General features: G+C 40.9%; 3 protein-coding genes and 1 long non-coding RNA gene across 12 annotated transcripts in view; 3 read left to right on the plus strand and 1 right to left on the minus strand.

Annotated features, from left to right (window-relative positions):
* The window catches only part of LOC143342951 (ubiquitin carboxyl-terminal hydrolase 31), a 13,627-nt gene extending 12,669 nt beyond the window's left edge, over nucleotides 1-958 (plus strand). The window contains exon 5 of one of the 2 annotated variants that reach the window (XM_076767305.1): nucleotides 62-958. The gene's annotated coding sequence lies outside the window, so the exon portion shown is untranslated. Of the gene's footprint in view, nucleotides 1-19 lie in introns of both variants that reach the window. The other variant, XM_076767306.1, reaches the window with a different exon arrangement.
* Nucleotides 1-2,272, minus strand: part of LOC143342955 (uncharacterized) — an 11,180-nt gene extending 8,908 nt beyond the window's left edge. Inside the window, exons 1-2 of the long non-coding RNA XR_013079882.1 lie at nucleotides 2,132-2,272; nucleotides 1,222-2,036 (exon numbers count right to left, since the gene is read on the minus strand). This is a non-coding gene — a long non-coding RNA (uncharacterized LOC143342955). The remainder of the gene's footprint in view (nucleotides 1-1,221; nucleotides 2,037-2,131) is intronic.
* Nucleotides 1,792-15,760, plus strand: Tty (tweety). 8 transcript variants are annotated; one of them, XM_076767309.1, is made up of 9 exons: nucleotides 1,792-1,930; nucleotides 6,471-6,679; nucleotides 10,234-10,506; nucleotides 10,993-11,327; nucleotides 11,641-12,072; nucleotides 12,544-12,645; nucleotides 12,711-12,950; nucleotides 14,889-15,082; nucleotides 15,621-15,760. In XM_076767309.1, the coding sequence occupies exons 2-8, from the start codon at nucleotides 6,542-6,544 to the stop codon at nucleotides 15,058-15,060; spliced, it is 1,692 nt and encodes a 563-aa protein (XP_076623424.1). In that variant the 5' UTR covers nucleotides 1,792-1,930; nucleotides 6,471-6,541; the 3' UTR covers nucleotides 15,061-15,082; nucleotides 15,621-15,760. The 8 variants fall into 8 exon arrangements, with proteins under 8 accessions (XP_076623424.1, XP_076623425.1, XP_076623423.1 ...); XM_076767310.1 differs by lacking the exon at nucleotides 1,792-1,930 and adding an exon at nucleotides 2,201-2,334; XM_076767308.1 differs by lacking the exon at nucleotides 1,792-1,930 and adding an exon at nucleotides 2,444-2,581.
* Nucleotides 15,761-15,852: 92 nt separating this feature from the next.
* LOC143342954 (uncharacterized) lies at nucleotides 15,853-18,405 on the plus strand. The gene has a single exon (XM_076767316.1). The coding sequence runs from the start codon at nucleotides 15,860-15,862 to the stop codon at nucleotides 16,115-16,117; it is 258 nt and encodes an 85-aa protein (XP_076623431.1). The 5' UTR covers nucleotides 15,853-15,859; the 3' UTR covers nucleotides 16,118-18,405.
* Nucleotides 18,406-21,922: the final 3,517 nt, after the last annotated feature.

The following is a 21,922-nucleotide window of genomic DNA, read 5'->3' on the forward strand; positions in this document are numbered from 1 at the left end:
CCTGAATGCCTTCCGACAGAGCGTACTTACTTCTCTTACCAAGGCTGGCAATTTTTTATAGGTTAGAGAATTGAAAGCCAAAGTCAGCCATAAATTTCACTGACTTTTGAATAAAGAAACCATCGCGGTCGGTGGGGACATTCGTAATAATGTAACGGGTCGTGATGGTTCGAACGAAATAGACCAGTGGAGCACGAGTTTTCAAGATCACTTAATGCCTTTCGATTTCTTCTTTCTGTTATTTCAAACGAGACGACAAATCCAAAGAAAAACTGCTCGCTAACAGGTATCAGAATGCGGCAGCAACAGTCGCTGTTACATGTAAACCACCTGGCAGCTGTCTCAGGAATGCAAGTACTCCAAGTAAAAATTTCATTGTAATATTTACGGTTTCCACTTGTAACCCTGCTGTTCTCAGTCGTTTTTTCAGATATCTTAGAATGTTGTTTACGAGTTATCTATTGAAAAACGTAACGAGACTAATTTAATTGTACGCGCGGTCTTAATTTAGTTTTAAGAATATATTTTTGTAATTGGTTTCATGGATTCAAAGTACAAGTTCGGGTACTGTATTTTAAATAAATACAATATCACCGACGCGGCATAGAATATCTTCGATAGCTCGTTTAGTGGTTTTATAAATAAGTTTTACGTGCGTAATGTATGTAGATGTAGACGCAGAGGAGACGTAAGATAGACCCGAGGTCTGATCGACGTTGCGTTAAAAAAATCGATGAATCGACTTTGTTATAAATCATGATGATTTCGTTGTGCTCTCTATATTTAAGAACAATAATTTTATCAATCATATTCGAGCCGATCATCCTAGTCAGTAAAAGCAATAAACGCCAAAATGTATCGACAAGATATAGAGCACAGGTGGGAATCATTTGTTTAAAAAAATTAAAACACAACAAAACGACGATATTTTATTATAAATAAAAGGAATGTTTTAGGATTTTACTAATTTTATTACAATGAAATGCATGTTTCTATATGTTATTTAAGTTGCGTATACATATTATGCAGCGTATGGTATTGGTTATTTGCTCAACAGCGATCCGATAACTTTTTCGAACGATCGTCAACGTTACACTATTATTATCGTTCTTCCGCTCTGATTGATATTATAGCCGTTTTCATTGATTCTGAAATTTGTATTTACGCAAAAAGCATTCCAAGGTGATTAGATTGGCTAAAAATCATCAATTAGCTACTTACTTCATATAAATTCGTTTCTAAAGGTTGTACTCGACAATATACTAACAGAATGCATTTATTGCGAATGCAGATTGTCAATTACAATCATTTTTGGTCGATAGACATACCCACGAAATCCTACGCACTTTCGAGAAAACAAATTCTTTACCAAAAATATAATGCGAGGTTAGAAATATTACTCTGAAAGATCATACGTATGTTTCAAACATCATAACTTCTAATCGGATCGAAGGATTTTAATGTTTCAAAAGGCAAACAACGCGTATTTTGGTGTAGAATATGTAGAAATTTCAAGACTAATCGGAAAGTTGTTCCTTAATTATGCCAAGTGACAAAAACCCCCCCCATAAAAATGGTCCAATTTTCAAACGGGCATAACTCCTACAATAGTTAATGAATTTCATTGAAATTTAGTCTGGAAATAGTGCCGCCACTCCGTTAAACGCCTAAGGAAATTCATCGTTACTAGTGTCGCCGTTGATGCACTCAATTACTGCACTGATGTAAACTTAGTTTCGTCTCTCGCTGTGTGTTGTAGCCAGTTGTACGGCTATGGGAGGAAGATGGAATCGCGTGCTAGTACGCTAGGATTGGTCGTGGCGTCGCCCCACTCCGCGAAGGGTTTCAGTCGAACTCGGACCTTCATCGGGCGTGGAGCGTGTATTGTTTCGTTGCGTATCAGTGTTTAAATTACTCACAGAAAATCAAGGTAAGGGAATCTTTTTGCAAAGCATATATATATGTATATATATATACGAGGAGTCCAGTCCGCGAAACGTATTCTTTAATTCGATAATCGGTCCTGTGTGCGGGTGCTGGAATGAAAAAAGCGTGTTAACCGACATCGGATAAAAGCAGAGATAGATTGTGCGCGATAAAGTTTAGTGATTCGGTTGCTCGGAATACGTACGTAGGTACGTTGTAAGCAAAGCAATCGTCGTGTACTCTGTAACGAAAGCAACAACAGACAAGAGACAGTGCCTCTCCCAGAAAATAAGAGGGACGGAGACGGACGGAACGTGGTGGCGCTCAGAGTCGTCTTCTTCGTGTGCACTCTCGGGATCGATACACACAGTGCACACTTGGCGCGTCGTTCGTTCGTGTAAGGTTACGGTATGTACGGGATATTCATGCGGGTGTGCATGCCCCTTTCCATCGTCGTTATGTGACTCTGTGCCGCGTGCGTGCCCCCTAAGAGCAAGGGTGAATTTGTCGGTCTAGCCACGGAGAAAAGCTGAAAGAAAGGTAGAAAACTGTACGCAGCACGATACGCGTTATGCGGGTACCTCGTGAAACGTCACACAATCTCGAAGCGAGCGCGCCGGCGACCGATGCTGAAAGGAAACGCGTGAGAATGACAGTAAGTACGGCGTGGTTGTAGAAAAAGGAGGGGAATTCGGAGGCTGAAGTTTCGTCTACCGTCGATTACAATAACGATATTTCTGTATTCGACGAGAAGATATTTACGAATCTTGCTCGATACGAAACCTAACCCACAACGAACGACACGACACGACACGATGCGGCGGAACAATATTTTCCTTAATCCATGGTTACTCGAACCATTAATTTTTAATCGAAACGTATTCCATACGAAGTAACACGAGGAATAGCTTATTTAAACGAATTAAATTTACTAAAAAGAATATACAGTTTTATTTTTCGTACACCAGTGTATTATAATAAATATACAAGTGCGTGTTACTAACGATTAAACTGACATTCGACTGGAATTGAAGTATACATATACATATATGGAACAATAAAAGAAAAGATGCGACCGTTTGTGTTGGGTAACACGTTACACCAAAGTATTTTTAAGGGTCGATATAGCAGATACTTATTTCGATAAAATACTGGTAATGTATTGGAACCGTTGAAAATGGATATCTCAGTGAAATTTTTAACCAGAGTAATTTTTCTACGAAAGCCGCGGAATGTTACGGCCGAACCAAAGGGTAATACATATCTCTTAATCTCTGATCGTCAGAGTACGAATCTGGTAATTATCGTATCGAATGGATCCGACATTTTCTCGCGTGTGTATGTTGGTACGGTGATCGAGAACGGAGGATAATCGCGATACACTCGGTTGATATCGAGAAGCGAGAATCGCACGCACCCGTGCGTGAGACTGCCAAGTACCGACGGCATCAAAGTTCAATATGTATTGATTTAATATCGATCGGTTTAAACGGTACGTTGCATTTCGTTAAAGAATCGTGAAAAGTAACATCGGTCGACAGACAGCCGAAGACGCTTTATAATCATTTAGATACGCATAATTGAGATAAGAAGGACAGCGTTGAAACTCGACTCTGACGCAAATTATCTTTGAATTAACGTCTTGGATTGTCGCCTGGTCTGCCGCACAGTATACGAATGCATATAAATATACATATACTCGTCTTTTCTCTGCGGTCGTTTTTTTTTTTAACTGTTGAACTTTACGTGAAAACGCTTCGAGCCGCAGTATTTTGAACGTAATTTGCGTTTCACGATATGCATGTAATTACTTTTCTTATAAACATCCATCCCATTCTGGATCCTGAATGTTTGTGTTTGATGCACGCGAGTTGAGTGCGCACCGGGTCTCGGCGATATTTGCGTTACTTTAGTTTTTAATTATAAAAGTTTCCAGGTCTCCAGGTTTTTCTTTCCGTTGTACGGCTGCCTGATTCCGAAACTTTTGATACGTGCTCGCGACTTGACCGCCGAATTCTTTCATCCGTATACCCATTTTACTGTAATCGGGACTCGTAACGACTCGCGTTTATTCGTTAAATGACGCGCGTAACTTTTGGATGTCGTAAATGTGAATTCGTGAAACAGCTACCGTTGCGAAGTTTACGTAGTTAGGTTCGACGAGCCAAGTAGACGCGCGCTTTTCAATTTCAAGTACGTTCCGCGCGAGATGTTTGAATGGTTGTGCCAGAAATTAAGGGCAACCAGAACCACTCTCTCTCTCTCTCTCTCTATAAATCTCCGAATCGAAGGTTGAACGAAGAAATATTTTTCTTTTAATTATTTCCTACAGCATTGCTCCGAAGACAACTCGAGATCATCATCGTGTGATTCACACACGTTGAACGTTATCTAATCTATGAATAAGAGAAGAGACGATGTGTACGTAGACAAAACGATAGAGCGGAAGACGACGCGACGTAAGGAGTATCTTAACCATCTGGTGGGCAGGTTTGTTTAGGCGTGACACGCATGCCGCGGCGCGGCGCGGCGCGGTAACGCGGAATCGTTGTAAACGAGGTGTCGCCTCTGTACCATCATCTGACAAAAGAATAGCACCGAATGCGTGCTGGCCAGCCCTGCGAGGCGCCCTTTTTCTCCTTCGATCGAATCGAACCTGATCGCTTTAAACATTCAAGCTTTTGAACTTTGAAATGCTATTGAAATTTTACTAGATATAAACGGAGAAAGTTTTCTCGTTTCGAGAATATCTTGGGCCTCGTTAGTCCTTTGATATCATGTAAAATCCGACACGAAATGATAACTCAAAATGAGCTTTACTACTACATGAACGTGACTAATGAAATACATTACTTGGTTGTTTTCGCGAGCGAATGGATTTGTAGCAGGGATTCTTGGCGAACAAGTTTAAATAAATCAATGTAAATACGCACGATGTGCGGTATACAGAACCGATAGAATATCAGGAATAGCTAAAAGAAGAAAGGACAAGGCGATATAGTGAAAGGGAAAGAAGTAGGAAGCAACGACTTCCGGCGATCGATTTCTGCGCTGGCAGTTAACTCCCTCGGGCTCGGGCTCGGGTTCGGGCTCGGGCTCGAGCTCGGATTCGGGCCGGGTTCCTTTAGGCCACGCCTTGCCGCTCGATATTTCATTTCGTTATCATCGGTTTTTAAATCCCATCGATCGAAATCGTCCCATCATCTAACGATATTCGATTCTCCATCGTATCGAGTTTAATCGCTTGAATGGTAAAATGCAACTACATATTTCATTTCACCGATAATACTTTGTCTACCGTGACTGAGAAATGACTAACAAATAGTAATAATAAAAGAGTAAAACGTATCGTACAGATGGTAAAAAATGTGATCCGATAAGATAAGCTTGATACGGTTCCTCGTTTCCACGATATTTAACTTTTCTGTAGCACTCTTCTCGATATGAAAAATTCAAGGTGAAACTGCACTTGGAAGATCGTAGTTACTATGCATTTTGTTACGTACGCGGATCTTGAGCGTACGTTTATTTATCCAATTGTTTTTCCTAATATTATTGTTCGATAAACGAATCGCACAACTTTTCCGCTAAATCTTCCATCTAGAAATCGCCTGTTTCATTATCGTTGGAATACAAGTATATATGTATTTTTAATTTTATATCGTATGGTAAACATGTTTGTAAAAGTTTCTACTATAGAGATTGTCGTGTCGTGCCCGAAAGAGAAGGAGCAGATGTAACGCGCGGTTCGAAAGTCGGGGGCGCGCGAGCGCGCGAGCGCGTTGTAGCCGATAGTTTCCCACGCTGTTCGTACTACTAGAAGGAACTTGAAGAATTAACCTAACTTGTCGACACTCGACCCTCGATAGTTTTTCGTTTCCTCCTTTGTTAGTGGACGTTTAGAATCCCGGCGAGGGCTAACGACTAACGGAAACGGAACACTTACGGTTAAGAAATTTCCTCGACAATTTGTTTTCGATCGGTAAACGATCGATGAATAATCGATTGTAAATAAGGGAACGTAATCCAGTGACTCTGAATGGAGAGACTCTGGCGAGCTCTGTGGCCTTGCTGGTTGCATTGAAACAGAGCAGCCAGAGGGTAATAATTCGTTAAAAAGATTCTCGAGATACTTCCGGGAGTGGCACGTGTTCTCCTCTTTGGGTATAGTCGACGACCACGAGGAGCGGAACGGAGAGCAGCTGGCACAGATTTCATTAATTAAGCGCTCGTTGCTTCCACAACGGCGCTTCGGGCGTAATTGAATCAGACCCGGGCAAAGCGTTTTCGAAGCGTCGCGTCGCGTCGCGTCGCCTCGCCTCGCGTCAACGATACCTAACAAAGATTAAACTGCGTCGAGAACTCGTTCGATCGGGATTAAATCGAATCTGATATCTAGTCAGTGAAATTGGCTAGCTTGTTTGCGCGTGGCTATCGCGGTTAGCCTACAAATTGTAGGTGGTAGCTAGGCGCGATTATGCGTAGTAACTAGGAGCGAAAGCTCTAGACAAGCGTGAATAAGATATCTGGTGTTGTTGTTACAGATCTCGTAGCATGTCTTGACGAGTAGGAGGGGTTTTTCAACGGGGTTTTCGGCAGACAAGGGTTCTCCAAAATGGCGGGCGGTCAGCAAATTCCCGAACAATACACGGTACCACCGCTCGCTAGGGTCTTCCACAGCCTGCCGCACCTCAACGTTTGTCTGCATTCGGTCAACAACACCTTCAATCCACATTCCGAAATTTATCTAGAGGTAGGTACAACATATACGTACATAGACGTATTGGTTGCAGCGTTGATCTGTATTCTCTAAAAACAATCTTGGTTACATATATTTATTAACGCGTGCTTTTCCAGCCTAAACTCTCCATTGTATCGACCCAATGAAAACGATCGTTTATATCGTAAGCTCCGGTAATGTACCATGCGATCAAAATACATAATCTGTTGGAGTCTGTGTTATTATGTGTACGTAGATGGTGAATAGGGAACGTAACATCGAAATTTGAATTGGATCGACTCCGTCGCGTCGGTTCGATCGAGTATCGAACGATTGGAAAACTCGGAAAAGAAGTCTCGTGGGAATTCCGAGTGTCGGTGAGAGACGTTCGTCGAGCACGATTGCGGATAAACTTGTAGTTGGTCCGCAGTTGATAAAATAAATCGCGTACTCCATTGTCAACAGCTGCTCGCGATAGCAATTCTTCGGAGCACTGGACTGGATAACATCGATATCCGAAAGTAATTCCGGCTTTATTCCGTTTTGGCGACCGTACAAAGCGATTCTCGTTGATTTCGAACAAAGTGTTTCTCGATCGTACGGATCGTCCGTGACTTCTATGCCCGTGAACGAAACGATCGAACGATTGTTTGGCAACGTTTTGCAAGCAGCAACAGCTCTATTAAAACAGAGACGAACGAGATAACAATTTTAAATATGTTGGTGCGTTTACTAACAGATTCTTTACCGTTTATAATCGTTGCGTGTTTTATACATATACATGTACATACGAGTTATAACTTGATCGTAGTATAGTGGAAATGATTTTCCTTTTTGTTCGATTCGAAATAACTGGCACAATTATGTACCTATATCGTTCTGCCGTGAATTTTTCCGCTAGGGTTCCAAGGCGGCAGAAATCACTATAACCTATGTTGAAGGATAAGGATCACGGACGCGAAGATAGTTCTCGGCACACACTCTCTTCCGGCGGCAGAGTATTCTTGGTGGCTTGTTCCGGCGAGACGGCTGTCCAAAAGGGAGCAAAAGCTTTTGCATCGAGACGAGAATCATACGGTCTCGAGGAGAGGAGAGGCAAGAGCGAGCGAGCGAGTGAGCGACCGACCGACCGACCGACCAACCGACCAAACGGATGGGCTATGCTGAGAACGAGAGAGAAAGAATCGAAAAGAAGAAGACAGAAATAGGGAGGAGGAAGAAAAGGATAGGAAGAAACGCAGCTGGATGCCGCGAGTGCAGGGGAATCCAAGCAGTGTGTAACTGGAAAGCACAATGGCCGGGAAAGCTCAAACAATGCACAAAGGGTTTGGTATAATGCGCCTGGGGCAACGCGCGCAACGCGTGCGCGGGCTTTAACGGGCTTGGTACGTCACTCAGAGAAGACCGCGACACTAGCGAAGGCCTCGAGACGCTTCCAGGCCGCGACAAACTTGTTCGATTCTTTCGAATAATATTCGAAACCTCAATATGACAATTGTTTATCGAATTCTCGTTAGTACTTTGTTGCGCTGCGTTCAACATTCAAATATCTCTGAACCCCGTACGTTAATGTATATTGCCGGTGTGCAAAATGTCATTTTTTATATACGCATCCTTTAATTATCGGTTTTTTAAACCAACAACCCAGAATGTTGAAGCTCGAGAGCCTTATCGATACATAACATGATGAAATGAAAATCGAGAAATGAACACTTCACCATATATGTATATGTATATGTATATTTTGCGTTACGGTACAATATCATCGCTAACCCACTGTCATAGGCTTCCTACCACCACCACCACCGCTTGCTTGCTTGCTTGCTTCTTCGCTTCTCTCCCGTATCTTTAACCCAGCCCAGCCCAGCCCGAATCCTTCGTGCAACGTCTTTTTATTTCGAAAGAGTCAAAGGAATCTCGTTGCATTCGAACAATTCGATTGTCGTTCGTTTCAAGAACGGTATGGAAAGGATAGCGGTGCTCGGAACCAAACTTGTTATTCTTCTTCGTTTCTTTTCTTTTGTTTGTATCGATCGCACGAGTGTTCCTTCCTCTAATTATCGTTCAGGCAGGTGCACGAATAACGTAGTGTGAAAAAGAAGAGGAAGCCAACACGTGTTTCGATAAGGTTATTGCCAGTTGCATGGGTACTCGCGAGGGCAATATAAAATGTTTGTAAATCTCTCGTAAAAATTTTCTTAGATTTCCGATAATGTGTACTAATGCACATTCATCGAACAGCTTCCTCCTTGGGTTTTAAAATTTCTTATTCCTGCGTGTTTCCAACCTCTTTAAAGAGAACGATTCCCTAACGTTTTACATATTCTGTTCTCTTGTCAGTCGTCGCACACGATCGGTGCCGAGCAACAGAGTGTACGAAAGTTGGGTGACGCTAAGGCGTCTTTGACTCGCATGCGTCGCGTTCGGTAGAGTAGGTAGAAGCCTCGAGGAAACGGCTGTCTAAGCACCCTCGATGCAACACGACCCCCGTTAATTGGATGCCCGTCTATTGTTTTCCTCGGTTGAAAATATTTCTCGACGCGGTGACATCGCCGGGTAATCAAGCCGTGAAACGGCGTTTCGTCCTATCTTTGCCCGTTTCTTTTTAACCTCGAATTCGATCGATGGTTAACGATTTAGCTCTCTCCGAGTCTTACGTACTCTGCGCTTCCCTCTATGCATTCCATGATTTCGTACCTCGGGCTAGCGTGCAAAATCGCCTTACCGTTATTTATCACAGTGACGCGATTCCTTTATTCCGTTTCACAGAAACAATCCCATTACGTATAAAACGTTTAAATTACTTGCAACGTTACTGTGAAATTAAACTTGCCAAGTGGAAAAATACGTTTCTTAGGTCTCGCGATATGCATTAGAGAGAACAACGTTATCCAAGTTTGTCGCGTAAATAATGAACGCAATATGTATAGACATACGCACGGGTCGATTTTCCGAGTTTCGCGGGGTAGCACGCGATCACCGAGGGTTGCTGACCCTCTGCGACATGGAAGGCTTTTCAGTATCTTGGCAGAAAAATCACATTTACCGTAAGTCGAGGACGCTGAGCATGAATACCTTCGAAACGAACAAAATACTTTGGTAGATTCGTGAGAACGAACAAAGTTGTAATCGTATCGTTAATCAGGTTTTAATTGTACGACGATAGATAATATCGATTTGCGATTCGAAATTAAGATATCGGCGTTTAGAATTAAGTAAGTACGTTCGTCCATGAAACTCTGGTCTAGTTATCGCGCAGGCGAAATTTTAGTTCCCTCGAAAACTCGAGTCGAGCGTTAATTAACGGGGGTTAGCCTAGTGTAAGAAAACCGTTGCGTAGATCAGCGACAACTACGGGCATAAGCATTAATTAGAAAGCGGATAAAAGGTTCGCAGGACCATTAGCGTTCGCGCATAAAGTTTGGTAAAAGGAAGGAAAAGAGCGGCAACGAGATGATTTTCGATTAAATTATGTAACAAGAACCAAGTTGGAACGTAAAGATAAAATAAAATAAATAGGCGAGAAAGTATCTGGAAAGATTGCACGTCGATAAGTAACGTGGTTTAATAGAAATTTTAATTGGCAGAGCCTCGGGATACTTGGAAGTATCCCCGCAGCCTGGTTAATCCTAACGTTGTTGGTGCTGCTGGTATACCTGGTAACGAGATGCTGCGACCGGAAGCCGCGCCCCAGGAGGTCGATAACACTGCTCAAGTGTTCGCTGGCCATCCTGGCGTTGCTCTGTAGCGGAGCGGTTGCCGTCGGCCTCTACGGTAACGATGACGTGCACAACGGCTTGGTGCAGTTGGTAGCTGCGGCGAAAAACGTCGATGGAATCCTGATGGGTGTACGGAATCAGGTTGGTACAGGATACACGAACGGACAAACAAATATTCTCTTTAACATATCCATCTTCTTGAACCGATTCAACAAAATTCTCAACGGGTGAAAGTGGCTGCGCGCACGAGTTATTAACCGTGTTATTTCTGGACAAACGGCCCCGCATTTTTCCAGCATCGTAGCTATAGTTGGGACAAAATCGCTTGGCTGGTGCACCTTCCGCGAATCGCGCGTCAGGTATAGCCCCGTTGCACAATTCCGTTTACGTTGCGTGTAATTCAGGTAATGTGTAATAGTAACGAGTTCCCGGAGATCCGTTATGGAGATAAAGTTAGCGACGTTAGTTGTATGCCGAGCCGAATATCCCATTTTTGATTAGACATTTTAATCTACCGATCGATTCAGAAAATTTTACTAAAAAAAAAATGTTTATTTCAAGATAAATGTTTGGTCGAAATAACACAAATTATAGAAAAAGCTTTGAAGAACAAACGTTCTGTTCAAGACCGACACCATAGAGACGACGTTGAAGAAAAAGATACAACCACAGTTGACCGCGATGGGGGATGAATTCGACGCTCCCGTGAACAATATGACTATGTTGGGCTTGCTGCTGGATGCTCTAAACTCGACGACGCAGAATACGAGCATCGCCGTGAACCGAAGCTTCGAAATTCGAAAGCCGCTGACGGGAATCAGCCTCGCCGCGGCTATCGGACTGGGAGAGAAGATAGAGCAATTAAGGTGGCCCGTCACCATGGCTGTCCTCAGCGCCCTTCTTGTTCTTTGCGTAGTGCTGGTCGTCGGAGTTGCACGACACTCCAGATGCGTTCTCATAACGTATGTCTCTTGCTTTCCAAACATCGTTTCTCTTTTACTTTTATTTTATTTATTTCGAACCTCTAACGCAAAATATCGTTCGAAGCTTTCTCGGATTTAAAATTACCTATTTCTTTATCGCGTCGTGTTGCCTCGCCTCGCCTCGCCACGCCACGCCACGCCTCGCCTTACCTCGCCTCGCCTCGCCTCGCCAACATAATCGTTAGGATTAAAATCATGTACATACGTTTAAAGTCGAAATTATTTAATCGTTAGTTGTTTCCGAGAAGGCGATAATGTTTAGCAATTGTTGCTTTACGAAACTTGCTTTCAGATTCTCCGTATTCGGTCTGTTCGCGGTAATAGTCTCCTGGCTGATGGCCTCGCTATACCTTGCGACTTCGGTAGCCTTGGGCGATCTGTGCGTGTCACCGGACGGTTACCTAACCAGGGCAGTACCCTCGACGCTAGCCTCGGAGGTTCTTTTGTACTACACGCATTGCGAAAACACGCGCAATAATCCCTTCACCCAGAGACTGCGCGACGGCCAGCAAACAGTCGACAACATAAGACAAAACTTGAACATCGTGACAAGGTTGGCGCTCGAGCTGTTCAAGAAACAACAGCTACAACCCAAGCTTAGCAGTCTTTCGACCGACGTAAACACCGTCGACAGACTAATGTCCGGATTGACCACGTTGCTGGATTGCAAACCCCTCCACAAGCAGTACGTTCATGCAGCCAAGAGCCTATGTCACCTGGGGTTGTAAGTGTCTTCTAACGTAGACCCCGATCATCTTACCGATAAATTAACACTCGTTACGAACCGGCTCGTTTACCGCCGCCCCCCACCCTCCCACAGCCCCAACGCCTCACCGCCCCACCGCCCCGTCGCTAACCCGCGAATCTACCCTCGGAGAAAACTTGTTCGCCACGGTTACGCTAGTAGACTTTTCCTCGCGCTCTTCAACATTACCACTATTTACGATTCAAAGTCGCGTTCATTTTACTAATCGACCTCTACCGCTCTCTATCTATCGGTTATCGTACACACGCTTTTCGTCTGTCGACGAATCATCGACAAACTGACACGTAATAAGCGATCGGCCAATTGATTTTGTCGCGACTAAAATTTTCTACTTGCAAATTGTTCTACGACTCGAGTTAACGTGTTCGTTAAAACCATTATTTCGTTTATTTCGCGAAACTACGCTCTTAACGATCATCAAATTCCCAGGTATGGATTGACCTTCATGCTACTGGCGAGTTTGGCCGCTGGTCTCTTCTTCACTGTTCTAGTTTGGGTGGACTCTCACACTTGGATTTACATACGAAAACGGTGAGCATGCGACCAACAAACAACTAACGCGACCAACGGTATCGTTAACGAGGACTTTGTTCTAGAAGAGATTACCACCAAGTCGACGAGCAGGATCCCTATTTGCCGCCATCGGCAGCCTCGCAGGCGATAGCAGCGCGGACCCTTCGAGGCCAAGGGTCGTACCCGCCTACAGCCCCTTCTCTTTATCCGAATGCTCATGGCACTCAAAATACCATTAAGCAGCCTCTCTTGCTAACGCCGCCCCCGCCGTCCTACGCTACTGCGACTGCTCGAGCACGTCAGCTGCACGAGAGCATGCTAAAGTTTGTGCATGAGTTTTTATTCAGTTTTATTTATTAGCTACTTTTAATCTTTATCGCGCAACGACAGTCAACTAACTTACCAATTCGCAACGAGCGTTTTGCTCTTTCGATGTTGAAATTTCAAGATTCGTCGCATGTCCTCGACAAAAAAAAACCCTCACCACATATAGAACACCAAACAACCATTATTTCGAAACTAATATTCGAACCTCGTCAAACGTACCAGGTTCGAATACTGTTTACTTTTTAACAATTCGAATAACTATTGTTACAATGTTATCAAATCCTTGGTACTCGCACAATATTACAGCACCTTTCGACAAATACTTTATCTTTGAATTAATTTTTTTTCAAGATTACGAGGCACGTGCGGATTTTTATCAAAGAAATCATGAAAACTTGAATTTTCAACATGAAAACCTTAACGAATCAAAAAATTACATAAATATTTCGGATAAACTGTACATTTTTACTTTAAAAGTAATCTTTTACGCGATAAAGATTAAATACCAAAGAGCCGTACGAGCTGCAGAGAATTATTCTAAAACTAACTTGGCAAACTCGTTGAAAAGGGATTATATTTTATATTTCCATATCTATTGCCTTATTAAGAGACTTTTAAGGCTAGTAATTGAAACAAAAAATTATCCCATTTCATGTTTACCGACGTGTATCGAAGACTTGCTGCGAGAACCAAAAACGCCTGGAAAGGCACACAATCGCTAGCATACACACACACAAACACACACACACGCACAGACAGAGAGTGAGAGAGAATTATCGTTACGTGAAATCGTTCGTTTTATTACTCGCTTAAAACGTGAGTCGGTGAAATAAGTAAGTTACCCACCCATAGTAACTTCCGTTCCAAAAGAGAAACACTGCTGTTGGAAAATTCTTATGGGTTAAAAATAGAGGAAGAATTGGCCTCTATGTGTCGTGCAAGTGATTGCTCCGAGTCATCGATCTATCAATAAAAGGAGAAAGATGGTGATTATCCTTCGTGATAATGTTTTTTCACGTTCTACGGTTACGACGTACCAAGAAAAATATGGCTGGAAATAGTTTAGACACGGACAACGAAACCAAAACTTAAAACGGTATCGAGAAATTGGACGCAAATTCTTTCAGGACACGCGATCCATAAATTAGTTTGACGTTATGAGAAATGCTTCCAAATATAGTACTTGCATCAAAAATTCTGTTAAGGAAACTTTTTCTTATTGGTTGGCGTTACTTTTTTAGAGATGGGGGTGTAGCTTACTTACCGACGTACATAGACAATCTACTTTTTATTCAACGTTATGAGATGTGCTGATTTTCCATTTTTATCAATGTATTGAAATGGTTCAGTTACAGTTTACAGTGTTATTTGTTAATGTCAATAGATACTGTATTAGGATCTGAATGCTGCTTTAATTGTGTACGACGCTCGAGTGGTAACGACACAAGTAACATGACGGTACAGTTATTGATCACCTTTTTTAGTCGCGAATAAAAGTCTGTCGACTCGGCAAATAAATTACACGCGTTTAATCGCATATCGGGACAATAACTGTACAAACGTTTCGTGTACGTTCCGTTCCGATGTTCTTACAGCATTTTCGAAATTCAAACTACTTTACTAAATATTTACCGAGATACTATTAAGCGTTTCGATACTCTTTGTGGTCGATGTTTCAAATGAAAACGTTCGCGTTTATACGGAATCATTAGCGATAGTGCGCTTATGTGCGTGGTTTCGTTTCTTTAATAGCGTTCGTATTTGATTTCTTTCCTTTTCTTTCTTCTCTTTATAATATACATCTTTAGATTGTTTCATGATTGAACGAATGATCCAGAATCCCTACGATAGGAATACAGAAATTTAGATATCGGATAATTGTTCGAGAGAAAGATAATGCTGCAACTTTATTCGTTTCGATTTGCTATTTACAGAGGTGGGGGTGTTAACGGGAGCGGAGGAGGCGGGGATCACAAATCGTCTCAGCATAATCAGCAGTCGACAGGTGGACGAACTGAACACCGTTCTGGACTCGGAGATCAACCTGGTCAGTACGCGACTTTGAGCAAACAGTGCAAGACCCTCGAGTCCAGTGATTTCTACTGAGGGCACGCCCCCGCAGGGCCCGGTAATGTCAATATTTCGTTAAACAATTTACGGTTAATTTGTTTCCAAGATACTACCTCGAATAGCCACCGGTTAGACGAACCTGTTTTACGTTGCGTTTCTACAAACAATTTAATTAATATGGAGCTAAAAAATGCTTCGTAGATACTATCAGACTTGATAAAAAAAAAAAAATCCATTTTTTATCTTTACATCTATATGATTCCTTGGATAATTTAACTACTACACTTTTTTTACTTGTTATTATACACTTGGCTACATAGCACATACACCAACGCGTATGCAACGAAAACCGTTGAAACCGTTTCGACGTCCGATCGATGGAAATCACCGATCAACGATCATCTGCTTTAACTTTCGAAATAAAAGTTAAACGTGGCCAACACGGCGTTTCGTTGCATCTACGATACAGTACATATGTATATGTATATGTATGTAGACCCAGCTCTTCGTTTACAGTTTCCGTATACGGCCGTCTGTATCTAGTTATCGATGCAGACATATTCGGTGAATCGAAAAACCTTGTGTTTGAATTGCAGGTAGAGAACCACCTTGGACACCAAGTGTGGCATCTTACACCGGTACCCTGTCTCACAATTCTCACGGACCCGCTCATTTAGCCACTTTTCAAGATTCTCGAAAGACCCAGACTCTCGATCCAAAGAATCTAGCGAATCTAAAGAGAGGTCCGACACCGGCTTGGAATCAAAATCGTCCGTTGCCACCGAATCCTGCTAGTCAGCCGACTTGGGAGTTTGAATCCCGCTCTCAGACCAACATGAATCAGTTTCGTTCGTTGGTACGTAACAAGGCACCAAACATCCGTATCCAGGATCAAATGCAAGATCAAGTGCGAACGTTGGACAGAAATTTCACAAGAAATCAGTTCAACGGCGCTGCTCAGGTCAACGCTGTGCCAAACATGTACGGCACTTACATTCGTGCGCAGTCGAGGCAGGATAATAAGACAACGGTGGCTACGTTGAGCCAAGTGCAAGGTAGCGATCCCAATCTCTACGCCGTCACTGAACTCTAATTCGAAAATCCAACTCTCTAAACTGCCATATTCCTACCAAGATCCATCATGTTTTTATCGTTAACTCTTTACGATCGTACCACGTTCCGATGCGAATACCTAACTTTTTACGCGATTTAAATTCTTCATCATCGTCTTCTCTTCGATTTTTATTCCATAGTTTAACGCCTACGAAGGCTCGTTCGCCACATCCAAATAATGTCGAGAGAATAATGGTGAGAGAATCGGTTGGCCGCTAAAGACGCTTTTTTTCCTAGCTCTCGGCGGACAAGTCCGTTAATACTGGTCTACATACTTATTTAGATTAAAAAGGTATTAACAAGATCTGACCTAGTCGATAACTAACAAAGGTAGATAAAGCGAGATCTTTAGAATTCTGTCTTTCACCAACTCGACTAATAACACTTCCGTGGCAACTGACCAACCAATTGATTTCGTTCCGTATACCAAAATGCAAACCAAAGTCAAAAACACGTTCGTTAAGGGTTAAGTATAGAAAACCTCGTGGGTCGCGTAGGACACGCGCGCGAATATCATTACCGTCGAACTACTTTTTCAAATACATCTTTTACACTTTTTAACGATTTATCTAACGATGTGCGTACGATGCACTTGTTCTTTTTTTTTTTTATTATTATTATTATTTTTTTTTATATACATATACATACATATATATAACACCCGAAATGGCTCAATTATCGTTTGGTAAAAGTTTTATTACAAGATAAAATTTATATACGTTTGAACGTACGATTTGGAAAGTCGCACTTTTTATACGAACAAACAGGGAAATTGAAAAGGTAATTTACACCTACATATGCTTCCTGCGATCCGTACCCAGGATTTTGTCTAGGGTAATCCAAAAATAGCAGAGAAAGAAACGGAATATGTATATCAAGTTTGATAAGTGCACAATCGCCGTTGGCTGAAGAAACTTTGAAAGTTTCTCAATAGCTTTTTGAAAAATGAGGGTAACGATAAATTACAATGGCTACGACAACGTTTCGAGATTCGAAGAAATACACGCGCAAGCAAAAGCAGCAGTGACTCGATGCAGACGGTACGCGAGTAATGTGAGTGAAAAAAACGGGGGCGAAATGTACTGGGATTCGAACAGTTCGCAAAGAGAGTAGAACGATGTTGCGTTGTAAAAATTCGCGTCGAAAATCCGCTAAAAAGCGGATAATTTATTCGCATCGATAACCGAATAATACATTTAGATTAACGGTATTTTACGAAAATTTTCGGTGGGAATTTTCAAAGTTGGTAGAACAACCTTTCCTTTTGTCGTTGTTCAAACGGTCGTCGACGAAAGGTATTGTATATCCAAGATTTTGTACTTGTATATCGTGTACAGTGATTATCCTTTTACGTTAGCCTATATTCTGTAAATGATCGTTGCTTCTCGACTAAGTGGCACGCGAATCTAATAACGAGCTGCGCGAAAGGGTGGACAATTAAGGAAAAATCGTCGTCGTCGTCATACTTATGGCTTGTTAGTTCGTAATTTTTTAAGATTACGAAAATAAAAAAGCACAAAGGCCGTATACGCAACAAACTACCGTTTAAATTGCCTACAAAGATAACTGAAAAACACGTTTGAACCTCTACGAGCCACTCTTGACAAATGTTGAACATTCGTCAATCTCCATTTGCGTTTTAACTATTCAAGCTTCAACCGACCGTTCGAATAGATTATTGTTAATTCTCGTGGCCTACAACTTTCTCTTTCATCATCTTTCTAAGCTTGTTAACACATTTGTACTTGATCGTACAAATTTCATTCCCATCTATTCCCTTCGTTTGCATTTACTTTCACATTGAGCGATACTATCGTTTATCGATGGAATGTTTATAGAGAGTGAAATTTTTAATCGACGTTTACACGAGCACATAGCGAACACGCTAAACTCGACCGATATACCACGGACACAAATTTTATATACTTTATACATTTTTATCGTGCACCAACGTGCAAGAAGAATATCTATGATGAATAGAATTGATTTGTTTGTGCTATGCGTTTGAGTATACACACATTACGCGTCTCTATGAGAAAATGTACTTCGTATATACATACATGTAAGAAGTTACCGCACGAAACACGGAACGAGTGATATATAGATGTATAATTATCCGCGTTAATATTTAAAATTTTTAGTGACGTCGAGCGTACGAGAATTTCTACGAAAGTTCTTGATCGAAACTACAGTAACGATAATAACATGTACCGATTACGGACTAAAAAGAAAGGGAAAAAAGAAAAAAAAAAAAAGGGAAGAAAACAATTATGCCAATACTCGGGCAAGCAAATGTTTCAAGTACAAACACGGTGAAAACGCAAATACTGCGTATGCCATGGTGTTTCGTTATTTATATAATGGGTAAAACATGTTCTACGATCGGCTAACTTGTCGATATCGAATGTACAAGAAAATCCACCACAAACGAAACGCTTATTTATTATCTTTTGTTTTTATATATATATATATATAAAATACGGAAATACGTTACGACAGGCCTAAACATCGTCGAACAAGCACGCTATGTCTGCAACAAGATATAAAAAAAAAAAAACCAAGTTTGCATTTATGTAAAACAATATCTAAACTTTGAAACTCATTTGGAAACTTTCAAATTAACGTCCGAAAGATTTTCCGTATTGTCTGTCAGACATTAAGTGTTGGGTTTTCGATGAGACACGCTACATGTTCTTCGAGAGTACATCGATAAGATGAAATTAGTTTTACCAAATCCTTGAAGGATACGATCAATGAGAATACCATCGTAATCCATTGATAACTTGTTACGGAAAATTGAAATTTAATATTTCATAAAACGAAGAAATAGGAATCGTTAGACATCGACTGTCTATATTCGGAGCAGAGAATATTGTTCGATTATGGTCGCTTTTCCTAGTATGAATCTTCGTTGGTCGTAATACCCACTTTTATGCCACGTTAGCTTGTCTTTACTGTTTCAAAAACGAAGAAATTTGTACTGTTTGAGACTATCGAGCACAACGATAGATCAAAGCAAACAAATACAGTAAAAATTTTTCTCTTGAGTGACTTTGAACGGCCAATATTCTCTGCTTCTTTGCAAATTCTAATAATACATGCGAACCAAAATGTATGTTGCGTGTTCCGCGTGAAAGTGCAAAGCCTTAAAAACGGCTCTTAAACGCTGTATATAAATCCACGATGGTATTCTCGTGAAAGTCAAGTGGAGTTTTATCAAACACCGCGAGCCGCGCAACGGAAAATCGAGACTGAATTTTGTGCGGAGCAAAAAGTCTTCCTTTACAACCACGTAAAAGACTCGACGACCATTCGATGAAGATATTTGCAACGAACCAGCGGACGGCTTTATATTCCGCATCCTATTCAGCGTATGTGTAAATAGAAGCAGTTGGCAATTGGCGTGCAAAGTGAATCGTTTTTGCGATAATAAGTGCGAAGGAGGCAGAACGTTGCGTCTGATTTATCCAACTATCAATTTAAGTGTTACAAGTTTCGCAAAGATACAACAATATCTTTCTCTTCTACCGTTTCGTTTCACCATTTTTGTTTTTGCTTTTTTCCCCCTCAAGAAAATAGTGCGTTTCTGAACAAAAGGACTATGATTTTTTTAAACGAAAAACGAACGACGTTTCAGTGTTTTTAGAGAAAATATTTCTCTGTTTCGCAACGAGTATGGAGAACAGTGTGTAGGTAGAAGAAGCATGATTAGACGTATACGTTCCATTTGCTGTACATAGTTGTAATATTTATTAAAAAATGAGTGATTTTAGTGCATCTAGAATAGCGACACACTTAGTTCTAGCCGTTAATTGATTAATCTAATTGCAAGGTCAAGATCGACGGACGAAATCGCATAAAAGTAGACAAACCTGAATATTGTCGTTGTCTCTTTCAATCTATGGAAGAAGCGAAACATCCTAGTCATTAAAAACAAAGGTTTTTCTTTTCGTATACGTTCGACCTTGTCTAAGCGTAAACGAGGCGTAAACGATCTCTTGCCAAATTTTTTCCAAAGCGGCTCAATTTTTTCAAATATATAGGAAAAATTCTTTTTCCGATAATCGTACTGCTATTTTATTGCTAATTACTTATCAGCGGCGAAGATAGAATTAAAGAAAGGGACTTTGTTAATCAACCTGATACCCTGTCGTTTCTAGATTTTAAGGGACCTCGTAAATGTCGAGTACGTGGAAAAATATAGCCAACAGACGACCTCGATGCGCTTTTCAGTGTTCCTTTGACCCTTTAATTGGTACGACGTGGTCAACGTAACCTACATCCTAACTAACAAATTCTAGTAATTGTTTGCCCGAAACATCGTGTACTCTGTCTTTAGTCTGTCGTTGAAATTTGGACGAGATTCAAGAAAAGCAAATCTTCCAATAAACGGTAAATAGAATATAATTTCTTGATAATTTTTTTACATTAGTTTTACAATTTCAAGTTTTAGAACGAGTCGCAAGCTAGTGATAACGTGAAGATGTAAGATTTGAAACGGTCTCTCTTAGATACTAAATAAAATAATCGATGGCAATTGACAAAAAAGATAAATTAATAACATAACGGTTTATCTATTCGTTATTTTGGTATATTTGCGAGAGTGAAACGAGCATCGTTAAACAGTTTGATAGCATTAGTGCTGTTTGTAGACATGCATTTGTATTCCCGTATCGTTCAATATTGGACTTTTATAGCCCATTTTTACAGGTTGTTCATGTTGTTTACAATAATGTGTATGTACTCGTGTAACTCGTGTACTGGTGTATGTACTCACTGAAATATGTGTGTATGTACGCGGGAAAACACAGTTTTACTCGCGGTAGCAATTTCAAGCAAGAGTACTAAAAATTATGTAAAGAAAAATCTGATAAAATATCTTTTTAAAACAAGTACGAAGGAACACTGTAAACGCAGTCGATGCAGTATGGTCGAAACCTTCAACTTTCGACGTGTGGTTAAAAACTACTATAAAACACGCAAACGGGATCAATACAGTATTCTTCGGATTTATAAAAGAGTTTATGGGGGGAAAAAAAACAGTTCAAAACACGCGAGTCGAACGTCAATTCATCTTTTACGAAAAGCTTGTTTATTATTATTTTCTAATGTACAATAGAGCGTTAAATTCGAGGAACAAAAACAAATAAATATCTAATTAACGAAGAAGATTGGAGAGGAAAAAATATTGTTAGATTGTATGCACACAAGCACATAGTATTTAGGCCAGTGCTTTTCATCTTATGAATTCAGGGCGCAGCATTTATCGATGAGGCTTTAGGTTTTCTCAAAATAGCGTCGGGCTATCTGAACGTTTACGTTAAAAATGTTACGATTATATGGTAAGTAGGTATATACCTATGTACTTATCTATGTACTATGGTATTTGGCTCGTGATTTAGAGTGGTTGAGAAGCACTGGTCTGAACCGCATACGAGCAATATCAAGTTTACGGCTCGGACGTGGCTCGTTTATTTATTATAGATATAACAAACAATAATTGCAATTTTATTATTTATTTTATGTTACGAGTTAGAACTACATGTTTCTTAAATTCGGTATTCTTTTAATGGTTTGACTCGCAATAGAATGGGCAAAGTTTTATATGGTCTGAGTTAGGTCAATCATTTGTCAATTTCCATTGTTATTATCGAACGGAAGTGCAAGATAGAGTCGAGAACAACTTTTTCCAACGAATACAATCGCATTTAATTTTCTCATCATTTCGATGTGTCGATTGCGTAACGAATGACAAAAAAAAAAGAAAAAGAGAATGTGTGTGGGG

This window comes from Colletes latitarsis, chromosome 6 (assembly GCF_051014445.1).
Source record: "Colletes latitarsis isolate SP2378_abdomen chromosome 6, iyColLati1, whole genome shotgun sequence".
Classification (NCBI taxonomy): domain Eukaryota; kingdom Metazoa; phylum Arthropoda; class Insecta; order Hymenoptera; family Colletidae; genus Colletes; species Colletes latitarsis.